Source organism: Mytilus galloprovincialis, chromosome 12 (assembly GCF_965363235.1).
Source record: "Mytilus galloprovincialis chromosome 12, xbMytGall1.hap1.1, whole genome shotgun sequence".
Lineage (NCBI taxonomy): Eukaryota > Metazoa > Mollusca > Bivalvia > Mytilida > Mytilidae > Mytilus > Mytilus galloprovincialis.
In genome coordinates, this window is record NC_134849.1 from 48442505 (window position 1) to 48460183 (window position 17679).

At 30.1% G+C, this 17679-nt stretch overlaps 1 protein-coding gene across 3 annotated transcripts in view; it reads left to right on the plus strand.

Moving 5' to 3' along the window:
• LOC143054058 (extracellular sulfatase Sulf-1-like) overlaps positions 1 to 17679 on the plus strand; it is a 68486-nt gene that overhangs the window by 13387 nt on the left and 37420 nt on the right. For 2 of the 3 annotated variants that reach the window (XM_076226921.1, XM_076226923.1), the window contains exons 3-6: positions 8446 to 8642; positions 9264 to 9503; positions 12023 to 12248; positions 17083 to 17178. In XM_076226921.1, coding sequence (XP_076083036.1) covers positions 8462 to 8642; positions 9264 to 9503; positions 12023 to 12248; positions 17083 to 17178 — 743 coding nt within the window. In that variant the 5' untranslated portion in view covers positions 8446 to 8461. Of the gene's footprint in view, positions 1 to 5755; positions 5886 to 8445; positions 8643 to 9263; positions 9504 to 12022; positions 12249 to 17082; positions 17179 to 17679 lie in introns of all 3 variants that reach the window. The other variant, XM_076226922.1, reaches the window with a different exon arrangement.

Consider the following 17679-nt stretch of genomic DNA (forward strand, 5'->3'; position numbering starts at 1 on the left):
TTAGTTCTTTGCCTATTTATGTTTATCCTTAGTTGTTATTTATCTATTTATGTTTATCCTTAGTTGTTCTTTGCCTATTTATGTTTATCCTTAGTTGTTATTTATCTATTTATGTTTATCCTTAGTTGTTCTTTGCCTATTTATGTTTATCCTTAGTTGTTATTTATCTATTTATGTTTATCCTTAGTTGTTATTTATCTATTTATGTTTATCCTTAGTTGTTATTTATCTATTTATGTTTATCCTTAGTTGGTATTTATCTATTTATGTTTATCCTTAGTTGTTATTTATCTATTTATGTTTATCCTTAGTTGTTATTTATCTATTTATGTTTATCCTTAGTTGTTCTTTGCCTATTTATGTTTATCCTTAGTTGTTATTTATCTATTTATGTTTATCCTTAGTTGTTCTTTGCCTATTTATGTTTATCCTTAGTTGTTATTTATCTATTTATGTTTATCCTTAGTTGTTCTTTGCCTATTTATGTTTATCCTTCGTTGTTATTTATCTATTTATGTTTATCCTTAGTTGTTCTTTGCCTATTTATGTTTATCCTTTGTTGTTATTTATCTATTTATGTTTATCCTTAGTTGTTATTTATCTATTTATGTTTATCCTTAGTTGTTATTTATCTATTTATGTTTATCCTTAGTTGGTATTTATCTATTTATGTTTATCCTTAGTTGTTATTTATCTATTTATGTTTATCCTTAGTTGTTTTTTATCCCTTTGCTGGTACTTTGAATGTAAATTTGTTGATTTATTTAGATGTCAGTTTCCTTGTTCATTTGATGTATAATTTGTTATAATGGTGACATGAAGAAATTGGATTATCTAACATATAGATTTACTGTCTATAAAAAATGGACAAGAAGTTTTAAATGCCTCATTTAATTTAAGAAAGAAATGATAAGTGTGTTTTCCTTTTTTGTTTTTTTCTATGAAAATGAGAAGATGTGGTAGTATTTCAATTGAAACAGCCTCCTCCTAATAAAGTAGAAGTTAAACAACTTAAGTTCACTGTATCTACTTCAACAATGAGCAAAACCCATTCAGCATAGCAAGCTATGAAAGGCCCCCTAAAGGACAATTTAAACAAAATCAATTAAGAAAACAGTCTGATTTAGATACAAAACAATAAACAAAAACTAATATGATATGCATCAACAAATGACAACCACTGAATATCAGGCTCCTTACTAGGACAGACACATACAAAAAGACAGGGTTTATCATATTTGTGGGAATGACAACTTTCCCCCTTTTTTCTGGGACAGTTGAGTTACATCACAAGATATGAAATAAAACCTATAAAAAATCAGTTGAAAAGATAAATACAAAGCAACTAATATGGAAATCACTTATCTAAGACTTAAATATCAATCAGTGCTTATAGAACTTCTAATTGATTTAGTGTAAAGACATTATTAGCAATCAATGAAAAATATAAACTTGTGCAATATCAAAATATATGTACATGTATCAACAGTTTGTATGATCTGGATGTACATATATGTAAAGCTATTACATTTAATTTGGTTTTAATTTATTGATAGCAAAATCAAATATTTATATCAATAAAAACAATAATCAAAGATAAAAATATTGAACTGGTAACCTTTATGAAAAAGTTTATATAAGGGATCAATAGTTTTCATAAATCGTGTCTATATTTATTAGCTTTGTGAACAACATCCCTGTAAAAATTAGGGTGTGCTTTCCAGTTTTTAATAGTTTTCTACAGCAACAGCCATGATTTCCAAGTTAAATCTTTAACCAACTTGTATATAGCTAGATAATCCGCTTTTGATCCATAAAACTAGTTAATGTTTCTTCATAAATAAGTTCAGCTTCTTTTGATATTGATTCAGGTATTAGATGGAAGGATGTTTTATATTTATAGATACAAGTTGAAATTATCTGTTTTTACAATGTTTACCTTAAAATATTTGATTCAAAGAGAAATAAATATTGATTTCAGCCCCCATAAATGAAAATAACACAAATAAATTTTGAATGTCTTTAACCTGGGAACAGTATATCTTATAATATTTCTGCTTTAACTAGACTAAATAGTTTCTTTTTTCTTTGGAGTGAAACAAAAATATCAGTTCAAAAGAATATTATAAAGTAGCTCTGAATTAATTAGATTAAGTTGTAAGTAAGAGGAATAATATATAGAAGTATCTGACGTAACTTAAGGGAGTTTACATAATGAGGACATCCTGGCTTTATTCCTCAAAGTTCACTGGAGTAGAAAGTAAGGTAAATAAATTAGATTTTTCATAGTCAGAAACATAGCATATTAACTCAAATAATCACTTGGCACACCCTGTCAGTATTTCATTATATAATTTTACCAAACTTGATAGTATTGCAGATAGGGCAAGCATTTAGATCAGCTAGCTCAGCTAGAGCATTCTTCTAGAATTTTTTTATATGTTCCCAAAATATAGTTTTTACACATTCATCATACTTTTTTTCAAAAAGCTATTGTCAAAAGTATTAAAATTGACACTCACAGTGCTTGATTGTTTTTTATACTACAAGAGGTGAACAATTCTCCAGTATATTTTACGTGGAATTTGACTAAATAAAATATTTAAATACTTATAGAAAAGGAATGTAATTATTTGAATTTACAAAACATTATCTATGTGTTTTAACTAGATTATTTGAGATATATATGTCCTATTATAAATCTGTGTTTAAATTTGTGAATAAATTATTACTTATTACTAAATTCTGATGTAAAATTTGATAAGGTCAATGAGGTGTAAAATGGAGATAACATTGATCATCTTTATGGGAACCTCCTTGTAGCACTTGGAAATACCATTATGTATTCACAGGGTATAACATTTTTGAGATGCTGAAAATGATAATTGCCATGACTTTTTGTTTTTCACAATTGCTCCATTAAAAGTGATACAGAAATGATTAAGGTCAGTTTACCTCTATGTAAATTAAAACCACTTCAAAAGAATATGCAGGTATTTAATCAACAGTAATCAAAATATCTTACACTTTATAATAGCAAATGTGTATAGATAAACTATCTAAGAAACACATAATAAGTTAAGGTTCAATGTTACTACAATTTGGGGAATGAATAACTCCACTTTGTTTAAAAACCATTCACTGTCTACATAATGTTTACCTATAAATATGCTGAAGAAGTATTTTAAAAGTTGGGTTTACAGTACATATAGGTAGGTTACAATGAGGGTTATAAGTTGAGTTGAGACCACACAGATGTCATACCATTCACATCACAAATCATACATTTGACAACTGTGCATCAACTGCAATCTGTATATCTTGTCATTTATTATATTTAGATAAAATTCCCAGACAGGCCAAATATAATTGTATATTTTCACTTCATTATCATTACAAAAACAAGTTTTTACTTTTAACATCAGTCTTTGTGTTACTTGGGAATGATTAAAAAAACCAAACAGAGATAGTTACAAAATCAGCTGGTACATGTAAACATGAACATTCTTTGAATAAAATTAACATAGATTTTAAGATTACTTTTTTTAATGTGCTTTGTTTTGTGCTAACATTTTAATGAAAGTTGATACATAGGTCATTGCTATTTCAAATTTATTCCCGATGTCAATTCTTGTCTGTTGTCCAATATTGTTGGAATGGCTTCCAAAATAAATTAAAAAAAAATTAGTGCTAGGATTTTAACGAAATTTGATATTTACATAAACATATCCTGAATTATTTCCTGGTGTAAAAATTTTGACAATTGATATCCCTTGAACATTTTTTACTCTTTGTTTATAAAATGTAAACAATTATAATAAGAAAATCAACATTTTTAGTGGTTCTTTTCTTATCAGAGTTTAGGTGTATTATCATACAAATATAAGGGTAGAAAAAAATTAAACGCGTTTTGTTTTTATAACGTTACTAAGAATAAACATTCAAAATCCACCAGAAAGTCAGTAAAGTTAACAAGAAACAAGGAGATGTGGTATGATTACCAATAAGAAAACTATCCACATATGTTCAAATGAAGTGTTTGTATATCCACCATGTTTCTCTACAGTTTTCTATTGCAATTGACTTTATACTACTTCCAGAATGTTTGATAGGAATTGCAAGAAAAAAAATCCCTGAAATTATATCATTCTGTTTGAAAGTTGAGTTAAAACAAGTAATATTAAAACTAAAAAAATAAATTATCTCAAAATATGTCATTCATTAAGGTAACTTTTCATTGAATATTTCAATAGTGCATATCAGCAATTGACTTTATGTCAAAAGTTTTTGGAAAAAAATACTTCTTTCTGTATCGTATTCCCTTAATGATGATAAATATTTCAAAGGTTAACAACCGCAATATCTTTTCTGATGTTTTGTAAGTCATTACTGATATCAAAAGCTTTTTTTGTGTTATGAAATGTAAATACTATTTAATGAAATTTTTATCTACAATTACATCAGCAAATTCTCATATGATTTCATAATCAGTGCTGATAGATAATTTCTGTGGTAGTTATGGCTTAGAAATGAAAATAATATGGAAAACCCATATTGGTTTGTGCACGCACATATACTTTCCTCATTGCAGATATTGAAGGTTTATATCACTAATATCTCCAATGGGTGCAGATCAAATATTTTTTGTGGGAGTAATGCCTTTGAAAGTCAATATTGTCTGTGCAACCACACATTTATTTCTTAATTCATGTTTATTGGAGGTTATAAAATTTGTGTAAAAAGTTAACCGAATATATTATATATTATAGCAATATCTTAGATGAGCTTAAAAATCTGTGTCTATCTATGACCTTTATGATAATTTTCCACTTGGAAATGTAAGGTTAGAAAATTAAGTTCCAGTATAGCACTAGGAACTTGATTATTCTGTAGTAATCTTGCTAGTACAACTTCTTGGTACATTTTAACTATTTTATTAAGTTTTACACTTGTCTGTCTGTCCATACTGAATACATCCACACGTCTGAAGGTCTGTAAGTCCTGAAATTGATTTCTGTTCTTTAAATTATGTTTGCCTCACCCAAACATTCTGAATCTTATAAGCAAAACACAAAACACAAAACACAGATCAAGTTTGAATTTGGGTGACGCGACTTTTACCGTAGACAATAGAAGAATGATAAAGTTCATAAAACAGGACACAAAAATAAAACATTAGATGCTCTGAATAGGATGGAACAAATGTTTTGCAAATAATGTATTCATTTTTAAACAGCCTGTAAATAATGTCATTGAATTTCAGGACTGTATCAAAGCACCCAGACAAAGCTGCTGAACAAATCTAAAGATCATTTAACTTTAAATGGAATTTCTTTTGATGTGTGATTTATATATGCAATTGCATAGATGATGATAACACAACCATGAGATAATATGAATCATTAACAGGCCAAGCAAAATTTGTACTCAGCATAACCTAATGGAGATTAGTTAATTTTTTCAAAAATCTTGTATTTTCAGAACAAAAAAACGTAAATAGCAAGCAAATATATGTAGCGTTTACTCCTAAATACAAATGTTGATAGCAGCATATATATATTACTGCTATTTCTTACTGTTTGAATGAATACTGCTATTTTATTTGTGTGATATTACATCAAGGAATTATAAATAATTATAATGTAGTTATAATGAAGCAGCTTGTCAGTTTATATTTGTGCCCAAAGTGAGATGAATATTCTATATGAAGTTTAGAACAGTTTAGAACATACTATTATTGTCGCCTCTTTTGTAGCTATAGGACTAGCATTTTGAAGTAGAGAATTAACCTTCTTTAACATTTAAAATTTGTAAATGGATTCAATATGATGTAATATATGTAACCTCTTAGTACAGCTAGAACTGGTCTTGCATAAAAAACTTGGGTAAGTAGTTTTTGTCATCGATTTTTGTGGAGCCTTCGACTTTAGTCGAAAAAGCGAGACTAAGCGATCCTACATTCCGTCGTCGGCTGCGTCCACAAATATTCACTCTGTGGTTAAAGTTTTTGAAATTTTAATAACTTTCTTAAACTATACTGAATTTCTACCAAACTTGGACAGAAGCTTGTTTATGATCATAAGAAAGTATCCAGAAGTAAATTTTGTAAAAATTAAATTCCATTTTTTCCGTATTTTACTTATAAATGGACTTAGTTTTTCTGTGAGGAAACATTACATTCACTCTGTGGTTAAAGTTTTTAAAATTTTAATAACTTTCACAAACTATCCTTGATTTGTACCAAACTTGGACAGAAGCTTGTTTATGATCATAAGATAGTACCAGTATCAAGAAGAAAATTTTGTAAAAATAATTTTCCACTTTTCCGTATTTAACTTACAAATGGACTTAGTTTTTTTGCCAGAAACAAAACATTCACTCTGTGGTTTAAGTTTTTAAAATTTTTATAATGTTCTTAAACTATCCTGGATTTCTAGCAAACTTAGACAAAAGCTTGTTTCTGATCATAAGATATTATTCAGAAGTAAATTTTATAAAAAAAAAATTCACTTTTTCCGTATTTTACTTATAAATGGACTTAGTTTTTCTTCCAGTTAACATTACATACAGTCTGCAGTTAAAGTTTATAAAACATTTATTAGATTCATAAACTATCCTGGATTTTTAACCAAACTTGGAAGCTTCTTTCAATCAAAAGACAGTATCGAGAGGGAAATTTTTATTTATGTTTTTCCTCATTTTTGTTGAGTCTGCGATTAACAACAAAAGTAGGCAAGACACTGGGTTCCATGGAACCCTTACAAATTTTTGTGAATTATTGCTTTGATAGCTTTTTGCTAAGGATGGATGGAAACCTTGTTCATTTAATATTGATATGTACTAGACCATCATCCTGAGCAGGACTTTTAACAATCTTGTCAATAAGGTTTTACAGCCTGAAAAAAAGCCATCTTACCAGTAGCCATTATTCTAACTACAATATTTGCTCTAACTCCTTAATAAAATTGTTCACCCAACACCCATGCACATGAAGCACACTTTATTCTGTTTCTTAAATATAAACAAAAAGACAAAAATTTTCAGGAAAAAATGTAATTTGGGTAAGCTATAAATACAAAATTGCTCTTTCTAAACTCTAATTATGTAAAGGTATGTGTTTAATTATGTTATTTTTAACAGTAATAATTCTAGTTCTGTATTTTTTTTTGGTAGTTAAAAAGGACTGACAAAATAGGTTACATACATCCATGTTTTGACTGAATGTATAATTATAATTGATACATTATTTTGACAGTAAGTGTCAATATTTTGACAGCTTATCAGATGTATTGCAAGTTTTATTATTAAGTAATTTAACAGATATGTGTACTGATATATTAAAGTAGAAAGTGTATTCACCTTTGTAGCAGACTACTCACCAGGTACTTTACAATCAGTGAGAGATGACTGTCAACAAATTGCTAATCAGATTAAGCTGTTTTCAAATATTAGCTAGTTTCATTCCTACTGAATACCAAGAAACCTTGTGATAATTATCTCAAGTTCCTTTCACTTATCCTCAATTTTATAGTACTATCTATATAAAAATATGATATTGAAGAATATATTTCACAATTCATTACTTAGTGGTATGTTTTGGTGTTTTGGTGTGTTTTTCTAAAACTGTAAGCAATAGGACAACTATATTTGTTGTATCGAAGGATTGTAAAGTCTGGCAAGTATCATCTGACATTGACCTCATTTTCATAGTTAAATGGTAAATGTTAAGTTTTCATGGTCAAGTGTGTTTCTTTGATACTATAAGCAATAAGTCAACTATATTTTATGCATATATTGATTGTAAGGCGAACATGCATGTATGTCTGGCATGGTTCATATGACCTTTACCTCATTTTCATGGTTCATTGGTCAATATTTAGTTCTTGGTTAAGTCAGTTTCATAGAAACTATAAACAATAGGTCAACTGTATTTGATGTTTTAAAAGATTTTAAGGTGTACATGTATTTTTTGTTTTGGTTTATCTGACCTTGACCTCATTTTCTTGGATCATGTAATGTTTATGTGATACTTGTAGTAAAGCTTTATACTTAGGACTCTCAACATAAAATCAATTGTGGGCAATGAAGGTGAGACATTTCACTGTGTATACTCTTGTTATTATTTTATAAAAACTATTGATACATCACAATGACTCCAATAAAGAGGACTGGTATGATATGAACCACAAAGCACACAAAAACAGAATCTCAACACGAGCAACTTAACAACAGCAATCATATCAGCACCAACATATGTTATTAAAGAGATATGCTCTTAAAGATACATGTATTACTGTAACTTCATTTATAAATGTGTAAAGCAGACACATGTATAACACCAAAGAAGAAACGTACATGTTATTTTAAAAAATCAATGAAGAGTTATGAACAGTAGAATTACATTGTTAGAAATACCTGACCAAGTAATTAATTTGTCTATTTGAGGTATAAGATAGGGAAGATGAAAGGATTTAAGTGCTTTCTAATATATGAAATGTGCATATTGACACTGATATGTTCATGCATTGCCCAGCGTTCTCCATACAAAGAGGATATCTATAACAGACGTTCAAACAAGAAGAAGAAAAATGATAAACCAAACATTATTGTGATTATTACTGATGATCAGGATGAACTTTTAGGTATGTTTTTTATTTTCTTTATATTGAAATGAAAAAAGTATGGAATTTAAGGTAGATACTAGCTACCACACAAAATAAACTAGAACTTAAAGGAATGGCAAAGAAACAGTAGCAAGTGCAAGATATGTTTAGTTTCTACTTATTTTTTAGTTGCAGTCTGATGGTTAACTCTTTAATTTATTATTTTTTTCCAAATCAGGAATAAATGTTTCATGTAAAGGAGATTGCTGAAGTAAATATCAAAATTGTTGTCAATTATATGGATTGCCGATGTCAGTTATTTATTTTTTTCACAACTTTTGTCACATTTGATTGATCCTTGTTATAAGCAATCACAAACATGTTAGACTGAAAAATGGTCTCAAAGACTAAAAATTAAAAGCAAATAGGTTTTACCTTTATCTCATTAACCATTAATTATAGATAGAGAAAATAGGGGGCAGAAATGTCACGATGTCAAATATACTTTAGGGTTAAAATGCAAGTATGATCTTGAAAACAGCTTTACATTCAATATTTTTTCAGAACCTCTTGCTCTTTGGATGATACTGAACGGTGTTATTTTCTTTATAGGTTCTCAGTATATAGAGTTATACCATAATGTTGATAATTTCTTTTTAGGTTCTATGCATGTAATGCCAAAGACATTAAAATGGATGAGAGATCAGGGAGTTCATTTCAACAATTCATTTGTCAGCACACCAATGTGTTGTCCTTCTCGTAGTTCTTTTTTAACTGGGATGTACACACATAATCATCATGTATATACAAACAATGAGAATTGCTCTTCGCCATATTGGCAGGCCAACCATGAGTCGAGGAGTTTCGCTACATATTTAAGCAATGCAGGTTATCGTACAGGTAAGTGTTGTCTATTTGTATCGTTTTTATACGACCGCGAAAATTTTAATTTTTTGGTCGTATATTGCTATCACATTGGCGTCGTCGTTGTCGTCGTCGTCCGAATACTTTTAGTTTTCGCACTCTAACTTTAGTAAAAGTAAATAGAAGTCAATGAAATTTTAACACAAGGTTTATGACCACAAAAGGAAGGTTGGGATTGATTTTGGGAGTTTTGGTCCCAACATTTTAGGAATTAGGGGCCAAAAAGGGCCCAAATAAGCATTTTCTTGGTTTTCGCACTATAACTTTAGTTTAAGTGAATAGAAATCTATGAAATTTTGACACAAGGTTTATGACCACAAAAGGAAGGTTGGGATTGATTTTGGGAGTTTTGGTTCCAATAGTTTCGGAATTAAGGGCCAAAAAAGAGCCCAAATAAGCATTATTCTTGGTTTTCGCACAATAACTTTAGTTTAAGTAAATAGAAATCAATGAAATTTTAACACAAGGTTTATGACCACAAAAGGAAGGTTTGGATTGATTTTTTGAGTTGAGGTCACAACAGTTTATGAATTAGGGGCCAAAAAGGGGCCCAAATAAGCATTATTTTTGGTTTTCGCACCATAACTTTAGTATAAGTAAATAGAAATCTATGAAATTTAAACACAAGGTTTATGACCATAAAAGGAAGGTTGGGTTTGATTTTGGGAGTTTTGGTCATAACAGTTTAGGAATAAGGGGCCCAAAGGGTCCAAAATTGAACTTTGTGTGATTTCAACAAAAATTGAATAATTGGGGTTCTTTGATATGCCGAATCTAACTATGTATGTAGATTCTTAATTTTTGGTCCCGTTTTCAAATTGGTCTACATTAAGGTCCAAAGGGTCTTAAATTAAACTTAGTTTGATTTAACAAAAATTGAATCCTTGGGGTTCTTTGATATGCTGAATTTAAAAATGTACTTAGATTTTTAATTATTAGCCTAGTTTTCAAGTTGGTCCAAATGGGGGTTCAAAATTAAACTTTGTTTGATTTCATCAAAAATTGAATAAATGGGTTCTTTGATATGCCAAATCTAACTGTGTATGTAGATTCTTAATTTTTGGTCCAGTTTTCAAATTGGTCTACATTAAGGTCCAAAGGGTCCAAAATTTTTGATTTTAACAAAAATTAAATTCTTGGGCTTATTTGATATGCTTTATCTAAATATGTACTTTGATTTTTGATTATGGGCCCAGTTTTCAAGTTGGTCCAAATCAGGATTCCACATCAAGTATTGTGCAATAGCAAGAAATTTTCAATTGCACAGTATTGCACAATAGCAAGAAATATCTAATTGCACAATATTATGCAATAGCAATTAATTTTCAATTGGAGTTATCTTTCTTTGTATAGAATAGTAGTTGATAATATATGTTGGAAATTTGCCAGACATCACTATGATGTCATTTTCTATTTTTATATGCCAATAACTTTATGTAAATAACTTCATTGGAAATTTGCCAATATAAAATGTTGCTGATGAAGCTTTTTTTCCTTATCTTATATAAAATGTTGCTGATGAAGTTTTTTTTATTGTTTTATACAATAAACAATGTATATTCACTTTTACTACCAACCAATCTTTACCATTCAGTGATAACAAGCACTTTATTTTACATTTTAATATTTTATGATGTATTTAAAAGAGTAGTTATTGTTGCAAACTCTGTTAGAAATTTGAATTGATATCAGTTTTGGAAAAAGGGAAACGGGGATGTGAAATAAAAAGGGGGGGGGGGGTTTAAATTTTTCTCATTTCAGATTTCATAAATAAAAAGAAAATTTCTTCAAACATTTTTTTGAGAGGATTAATATTCAACAGCATAGTGAATTGCTCAAAGGCAAAAAAGAACTTTTAAGTTCATTAGACCACATTCATTCTGTGTCAGAAACCTATGCTGTGTCAACTATTTAATTTTAGATTTAAAAAGTTTGGAGAAGAAATCTTTAATTGATTTGTAAAATCTTGACATTTGTTTTGTGTAAAAAAAAACCCATGTAATGTCAAAAATTTGATCACAATCCAAATTCAGAGCTGTATCACGCTTGAATGTTTTGTCCATACTTGCCCCAACTGTTCAGGGTTCGACCTCTGCGGTCGTATAAAGCTGCGCCCTGCGGAAAACCTTGTTTGAGATTACATGAACTGCATTGTGTAGATGTCATTATGTTAACTCAATTTGCAACAGTACCACTACATTTTACATTGTCCATACTAAAATACAACACATTTAAGTTTGGCTGAACCATACTATAAGTGATTTCTTGTAAACAGTAAGAGTAAAACTGACAAAGGTAAAATGATCAGCAGGCCAAACTTCATAGAATTACAAAACCCTATTTGGAGTTATTGCCCCTGAAATATCAATGTTTAAATTAGATTTTCAAAAACTGAATTTGTAAACAAGATGAAAAATGTATCCTCTTGTAAATTGAAGAAAAGTTGTCCCATTGGAATCATTCATTTATTATATCAAACTTTTTTTATTTTGTAGGTTACTTTGGTAAATATTTAAATGAATATAATGGCACATACATACCAGCTGGCTGGAGAGAATGGTTAGGACTTGTCAAAAATTCTCGCTTTTATAATTATACAGTTAATTTTAATGGACAGAAGATGAAACATGAAGATAACTATTATCAGGATTACTTTACTGATTTGATTGCTAATGACAGTGTGACATTCCTCAAAAGAAGCAAACAGTATTTTCCTAAAAGGTATTTGATTATCCTTCTCTTACTTCAACACAGAAAAGATAATGCTTTGTCACAAAAACTAGTTATCATCTGATGTGACCAAAAATTATTTAGTATGTCCAATCTATCAAGAATCACATAAGTGAACAATTGATCACATGACACAAATCAGAGCCTTCCATTAGAAAATAAGATTTTTGGTTTGTAGGAAAATATATTCAAATTCTTTTTTTATCCTCTAAATTTTCCTGATATTGAATTTAAATTGGGATATGTGTGATTTTAGGCACTAGATATCTTGAAAATACAGTATGAAAAACCATAGAAAAGATATATTCTTTGTTATCGGTGTAGGCAATAGGGAGTGCACATGTTTTTACATGATGATGTCCTAGATATTTACAATAGAAATGATTCATGCAGAAGAATGTAATATCTTTGAAACCAAACAATTATTGAGAATGATGATGATTCTCTTTTCAAAATATTGGAGCTTCATCAGATAATGCAGCAAAACTTAGTGTTATTTCTATGTTTTCTGAGAAAATAAAGAGGGTTCATTATGGACTTTCCGAATTGATTTTCCTCTGAGTTCAGTATTTTTGTGATTTTACTTTTCACTTTAAGCATGCTTTAGTGATTTCCTATATAATCAACCAAATTTTACCTGCAAAAGGGGGGCCGGGCCATATGACAAAACTCTGCTTGTTAGTTTCCTGTTACTACCTGTAACAGTGTCTAAATTAATTCCTAAATGCATTGACAAAGAAAAAAACGTTGATCAATCATTCAGAATTAGCTCTGGGTTATCTCGATAAAGCAGAACTGACTGCTGATTGGTCACCTTTTGTACAGGGCACCAATCAAAATCTAGGATTCATGAAGAGTTGTCAGTGTTTTCTGTACATAACAAAATCATTGGAAAACAGTAATCGTTCAACCAATATTACACCAGTTATGTGCTTGATATTGCTTCTTTTGGTTGCTCTTGCTTAACAGAGTACTAGGATGTCCTACTACAGATTACACTATTTGTTGAAAAATTATATAATCCATATTCAAAAGTCTGTAATTAGAAAATAGTTTATTGAAGCTTATTGAAGCCAAGGGTTATCTTTCTGCCAATGAGACCTGAATTTTTGCTCATGTATCTTGCTTTCGAATCTTTTATTCTTGCTTGAACTTTCATTGCTTCTTTGTCAGACTTCTTTTGTTTAGCTACACCCAAAGTAGTTTTAACATGTTTAACCCCGCTGCAGTTTTGCGCCTGTCCCAAGTCAGGAGCCTCTGAACTTTGTTAGTCTTGTATTATTTTAACTTTTAGTTTATTGTGTACAATTTGGAGTTTAGTATGATGTTCATTATCACTGAACCAGTATATATTTGTTTAAGGGCCAGCTGAAGGATGCCTATGGGTGCGAGAATTTTTCGTTGCATTGAAGACCTGTTGGTGACCTTCTGCTGTTGTCTGCCCTATGGTCGGGTTGTAGTTTCTTTGGCACATTCCCCATTTCCATTCTCAATTTTATTCTCTTAGAAGACGTGACACCAAAGCAAAACAAACTCATGGTTTAGCAGTGTTGAAAACCACATGTGAAATAAGATGAACATGAACCTTGACAAAAGCACCCATGAAAATTGTTATCTAAAACGCTGTACTCTTAATGAACTAGGAAGCAGATCACTAAGTTATAAAATAAATTTAAGCACAGTGTCAGTTACTTATTTCCATATCAATTTACAAGTTATAACAAAATGTTTCATAAAGAAATTCATCATATATATGTTTTCTGAAACAATAAAATTGAAAGTCCATCGGGTGCAGCTAATAACCAAACCAGAAGTATGACAGTAAATCTGATAGGTCCTGGACCTCGGACCACCACTAATTTGAAACACTGATTGGCTTTAGTTAACATGTATTAGTTTGTGATAAGGTCAGTTCAAGAGGAACCATTATTGGTAGGCCAATGTTAATTGGTATTCAGTTTTATAAGCATTAGAACATCTCATTTCCATAGAGATTATTTGGCCCTGCTACCTCAGTCATGGTCTATTCATGACTGAATTTTTTGCTTAGTTTACATGTATTAGTTTGTGATTAGATCAGTTTAAGGTACATTTTTATGCCCCACCTACGATAATAGAGGGGCATTATGTTTTCTGGTCTGTGCGTCCGTTCGTTCGTTCGTCCATCTGTGCGTCCGTCTGTGCGTCCGTTCGCTTCAGGTTAAAGTTTTTGGTCAAGGTAGTTTTTGATGAAGTTGAAGTCCAATCAACTTCAAACTTAGTACACATGTTCCCCATGATATGATCTTTCTAATTTTAATGCCAAATTATAGTTTTGACCCCAATTTCAGGGTCCACTGAACATAGAAAATAATAGTGCGAAATTCAGGATAAAGTTTATGGTCAAGGTAGTTTTTGATGAAGTTAAAGTTACATCAACTTGAAACTTAGTACACATGTTCCATATGATATGATATTTCTAATTTTTATTCCAAATTAAAATTTTTCACCCGATTTCATGGTCCACTGAACATAGAAAATGATAGTGCGAGTGGGGCATCCGTGTACTATGGACACATTCTTGTTTTTTTTTTAAATATGCTTTTGTAAATTGTTTAATATAGGGTACAATAAGAAGTACTTGTGAAGAAGAAAAAAATCACAAATATTGAGATATAATTATCTTGTTGAGATTTCAACAAAAAAATGATATATAGATCTAATATGCATTCAAAATTGTTCCTTACTGTCAGAATTATGGTATAAACTTAGTTTTTGTTAAAAGTTATAGATCTTAAGAAACATTTTCTTTTTGAAGATATTAATAAAAAAAATGATATGTAGGTATGATTTGTTTTTCAAAATTGTTCTCTGAATCAAAGATTGTTGGTTTCTCAGATAAGTTAATGTTATTGGATTTTAACATATCTTGTATTTTTTCAATAGAATTTCCTGAATTTTTTGCTGGTGTCAAAATTTAAAGATATTGACAAGCCATGAACATGAATTGCTTTGTATGCATCAGTTTGATGCTGGGCTCCTGATGATGTGTCAGTTACCTAGTTATAATGTGGTAATTAGTACCTTGAACTAAAAATATATGTTTTGAAAGATTTTAGATAAGATTTCTTAACCATGATAAATTGATGCTTGTTTCATGGGAAAATTTAACCCTCTTAAGATATCAGAATTACAAATAATCAAAGCTATGTGATCTAATTATAATGCTTAATTAAGTATTTTAAATGGAAAGCATATGTTGGAAAAGATTTTACAACACTTTTTCTTAGCCATGGTAAACTAAACCAACTATACCTGTGTCAAAATGGTAATTTATGATAGCATTTACACAATATTTTATGTAATAAGTATAAGTATAGTATGCAATAAGTATCTTAAATGCAAAACAAAACATTTGAAAAGAATTTAAAACATGTTTTCCTTGCCATGGTGTTTTGACTCACCTACCTTGGAAAATAGAACCCTTATAGGTCAAAATTTTGACCATTGACATTCTAAACTTTGAAACAATACTGTAATACATCTATCTCAAATGGAAAACATATTATGTTCAAAAAGATTTTATAATTTTCTTCTTTGGCATGATATTTTGAACTTGGAAAATTGAACTCTATTTCATATTGGGTCAACATTTGAATTTATAACAGTTTTAACACAATTTTTACGTTATTTAAGAATAGAATGCTTCTTTTTGTAAATTTATTGGGGTGTAAAAGTGTTGACCTAAGTGCATTTCGTATGAAGTGCAGAAGCCTTTTGTAGAGTTTTTGCCCAGACTCACCAACACACCCACACTTAAACACACATGTATGTTTTAGTTCAGCCTGCAACTTTTGTTGCAGAAAGCTTGACATAGGGATAGTGATCCGGCGGCGGTAGCTATGGCAGCGGCGGTGTTAGCTAACTTCTTAAAACCTTTATAATTTAGATGGTGGAAGACCTGGATGCTTCATACTTTGTATATGGATGCCTCATGTTACAAAGTTTCTGTCAGTCACATGTCCAATGTCCTTGACCTCATTTCATGGTTCAGTGACTACTTGAAAAAAAAGTTAAGATTTTTTGCAATGTTAAACTTTCTCTTATTATAAGTAATAGGATAACTGTATTTGGTACAAGGTCTGTATGCCAGTCAGACAGTTTTCACTTGACCTTGACCTCATTTCATGGATCAGTGAACAAGGTTAAGTTTTGGTGGTCAAGTCCATATATCTCGGATACTGTAAGCAATAGGTCTAGTATATTAGGTGTATGGAAGCACTGTAAGGTGTACATGTCCAGCTGACAGATGTCATCTGACCTTGACCTCATTTTAATGGTTCAGTGGTTATAGTTAAGTTTTGTGTTTTGGTCTGTTTTTCTTATACTGTATGCAATAGGTTTATATATTTGGTGTATAGAATAATTGTAAGGTGAACATGTATAGCTGGCAGGTGTCATCTGACCTTGGATCATGGATCAGTGGTCAAAGATAAATTTTTGAGTTTTGGTCTTTTTTTCTTATACTTTATGCAATAGGTCAACTATTTTTAGTGTATGGAAATATTTTATGATCTATATGTCAGTCGCCTTGATTTTATTTGACCTTGACCTCAATTTCACGGTTCATTGGTCAATATTTAGATTTTTTGGTTAATGTTAAGTTTATGTGACATTTGTAAAAAAAACTTTATATTTAGGACTATCAACATAATATCAATGATTAGTAAAGAAGGCGAGACATTTCAGCGTGTACACTCTTGTTTTATTCCTGTTTCATATTATAAATCGCCTACATTTTAGTATTTTAATATGTGCTCAAATCTGGATATGTTCTATATTTCAGACCAGTTTTAATGGTACTGAGTACTCCAGCGCCACATGGTCCTGAGGATGCAGCCCCGCAATATCAACATCTCTTTTATAATAATACATTTCATAGGTATGTGTTATACATATAACATCTCTTTTATCATAAGAGATTCTATAGGTAATTGTTGTTTTTCTGAAATTGTTTCAGCATTTCACAGGGGGTATAAATAAAGGCAACAGTAGTATACCACTGTTCAAAATTCATAAACGGAGAACTATGACACAACAGAAACACAATACTAAAATGTAATACACACAGAAACAAATTATAATATAACAATGGCCATTTTCCTGACTTGGTACAGGACATTTTAAGAAAAAAAATGGTGGGTTGAACCTGGTTTTGTGGCTAGCCAAACCTCATGCTTTTACGGCAATGTTAAATATAACATTAAAATGACAACATTACATAACAGGACTACAGTACAAATAAATGCAAGAATATTCAGGACCGAGAAATACACAAATAAACATTACAATAGGACATTTTGACAGTTATCAAAGGTACCAGGCTTATAATCTAATACACCATACATGCGTTTCGTCTACAGTGACGTTCAGATCAAAATAG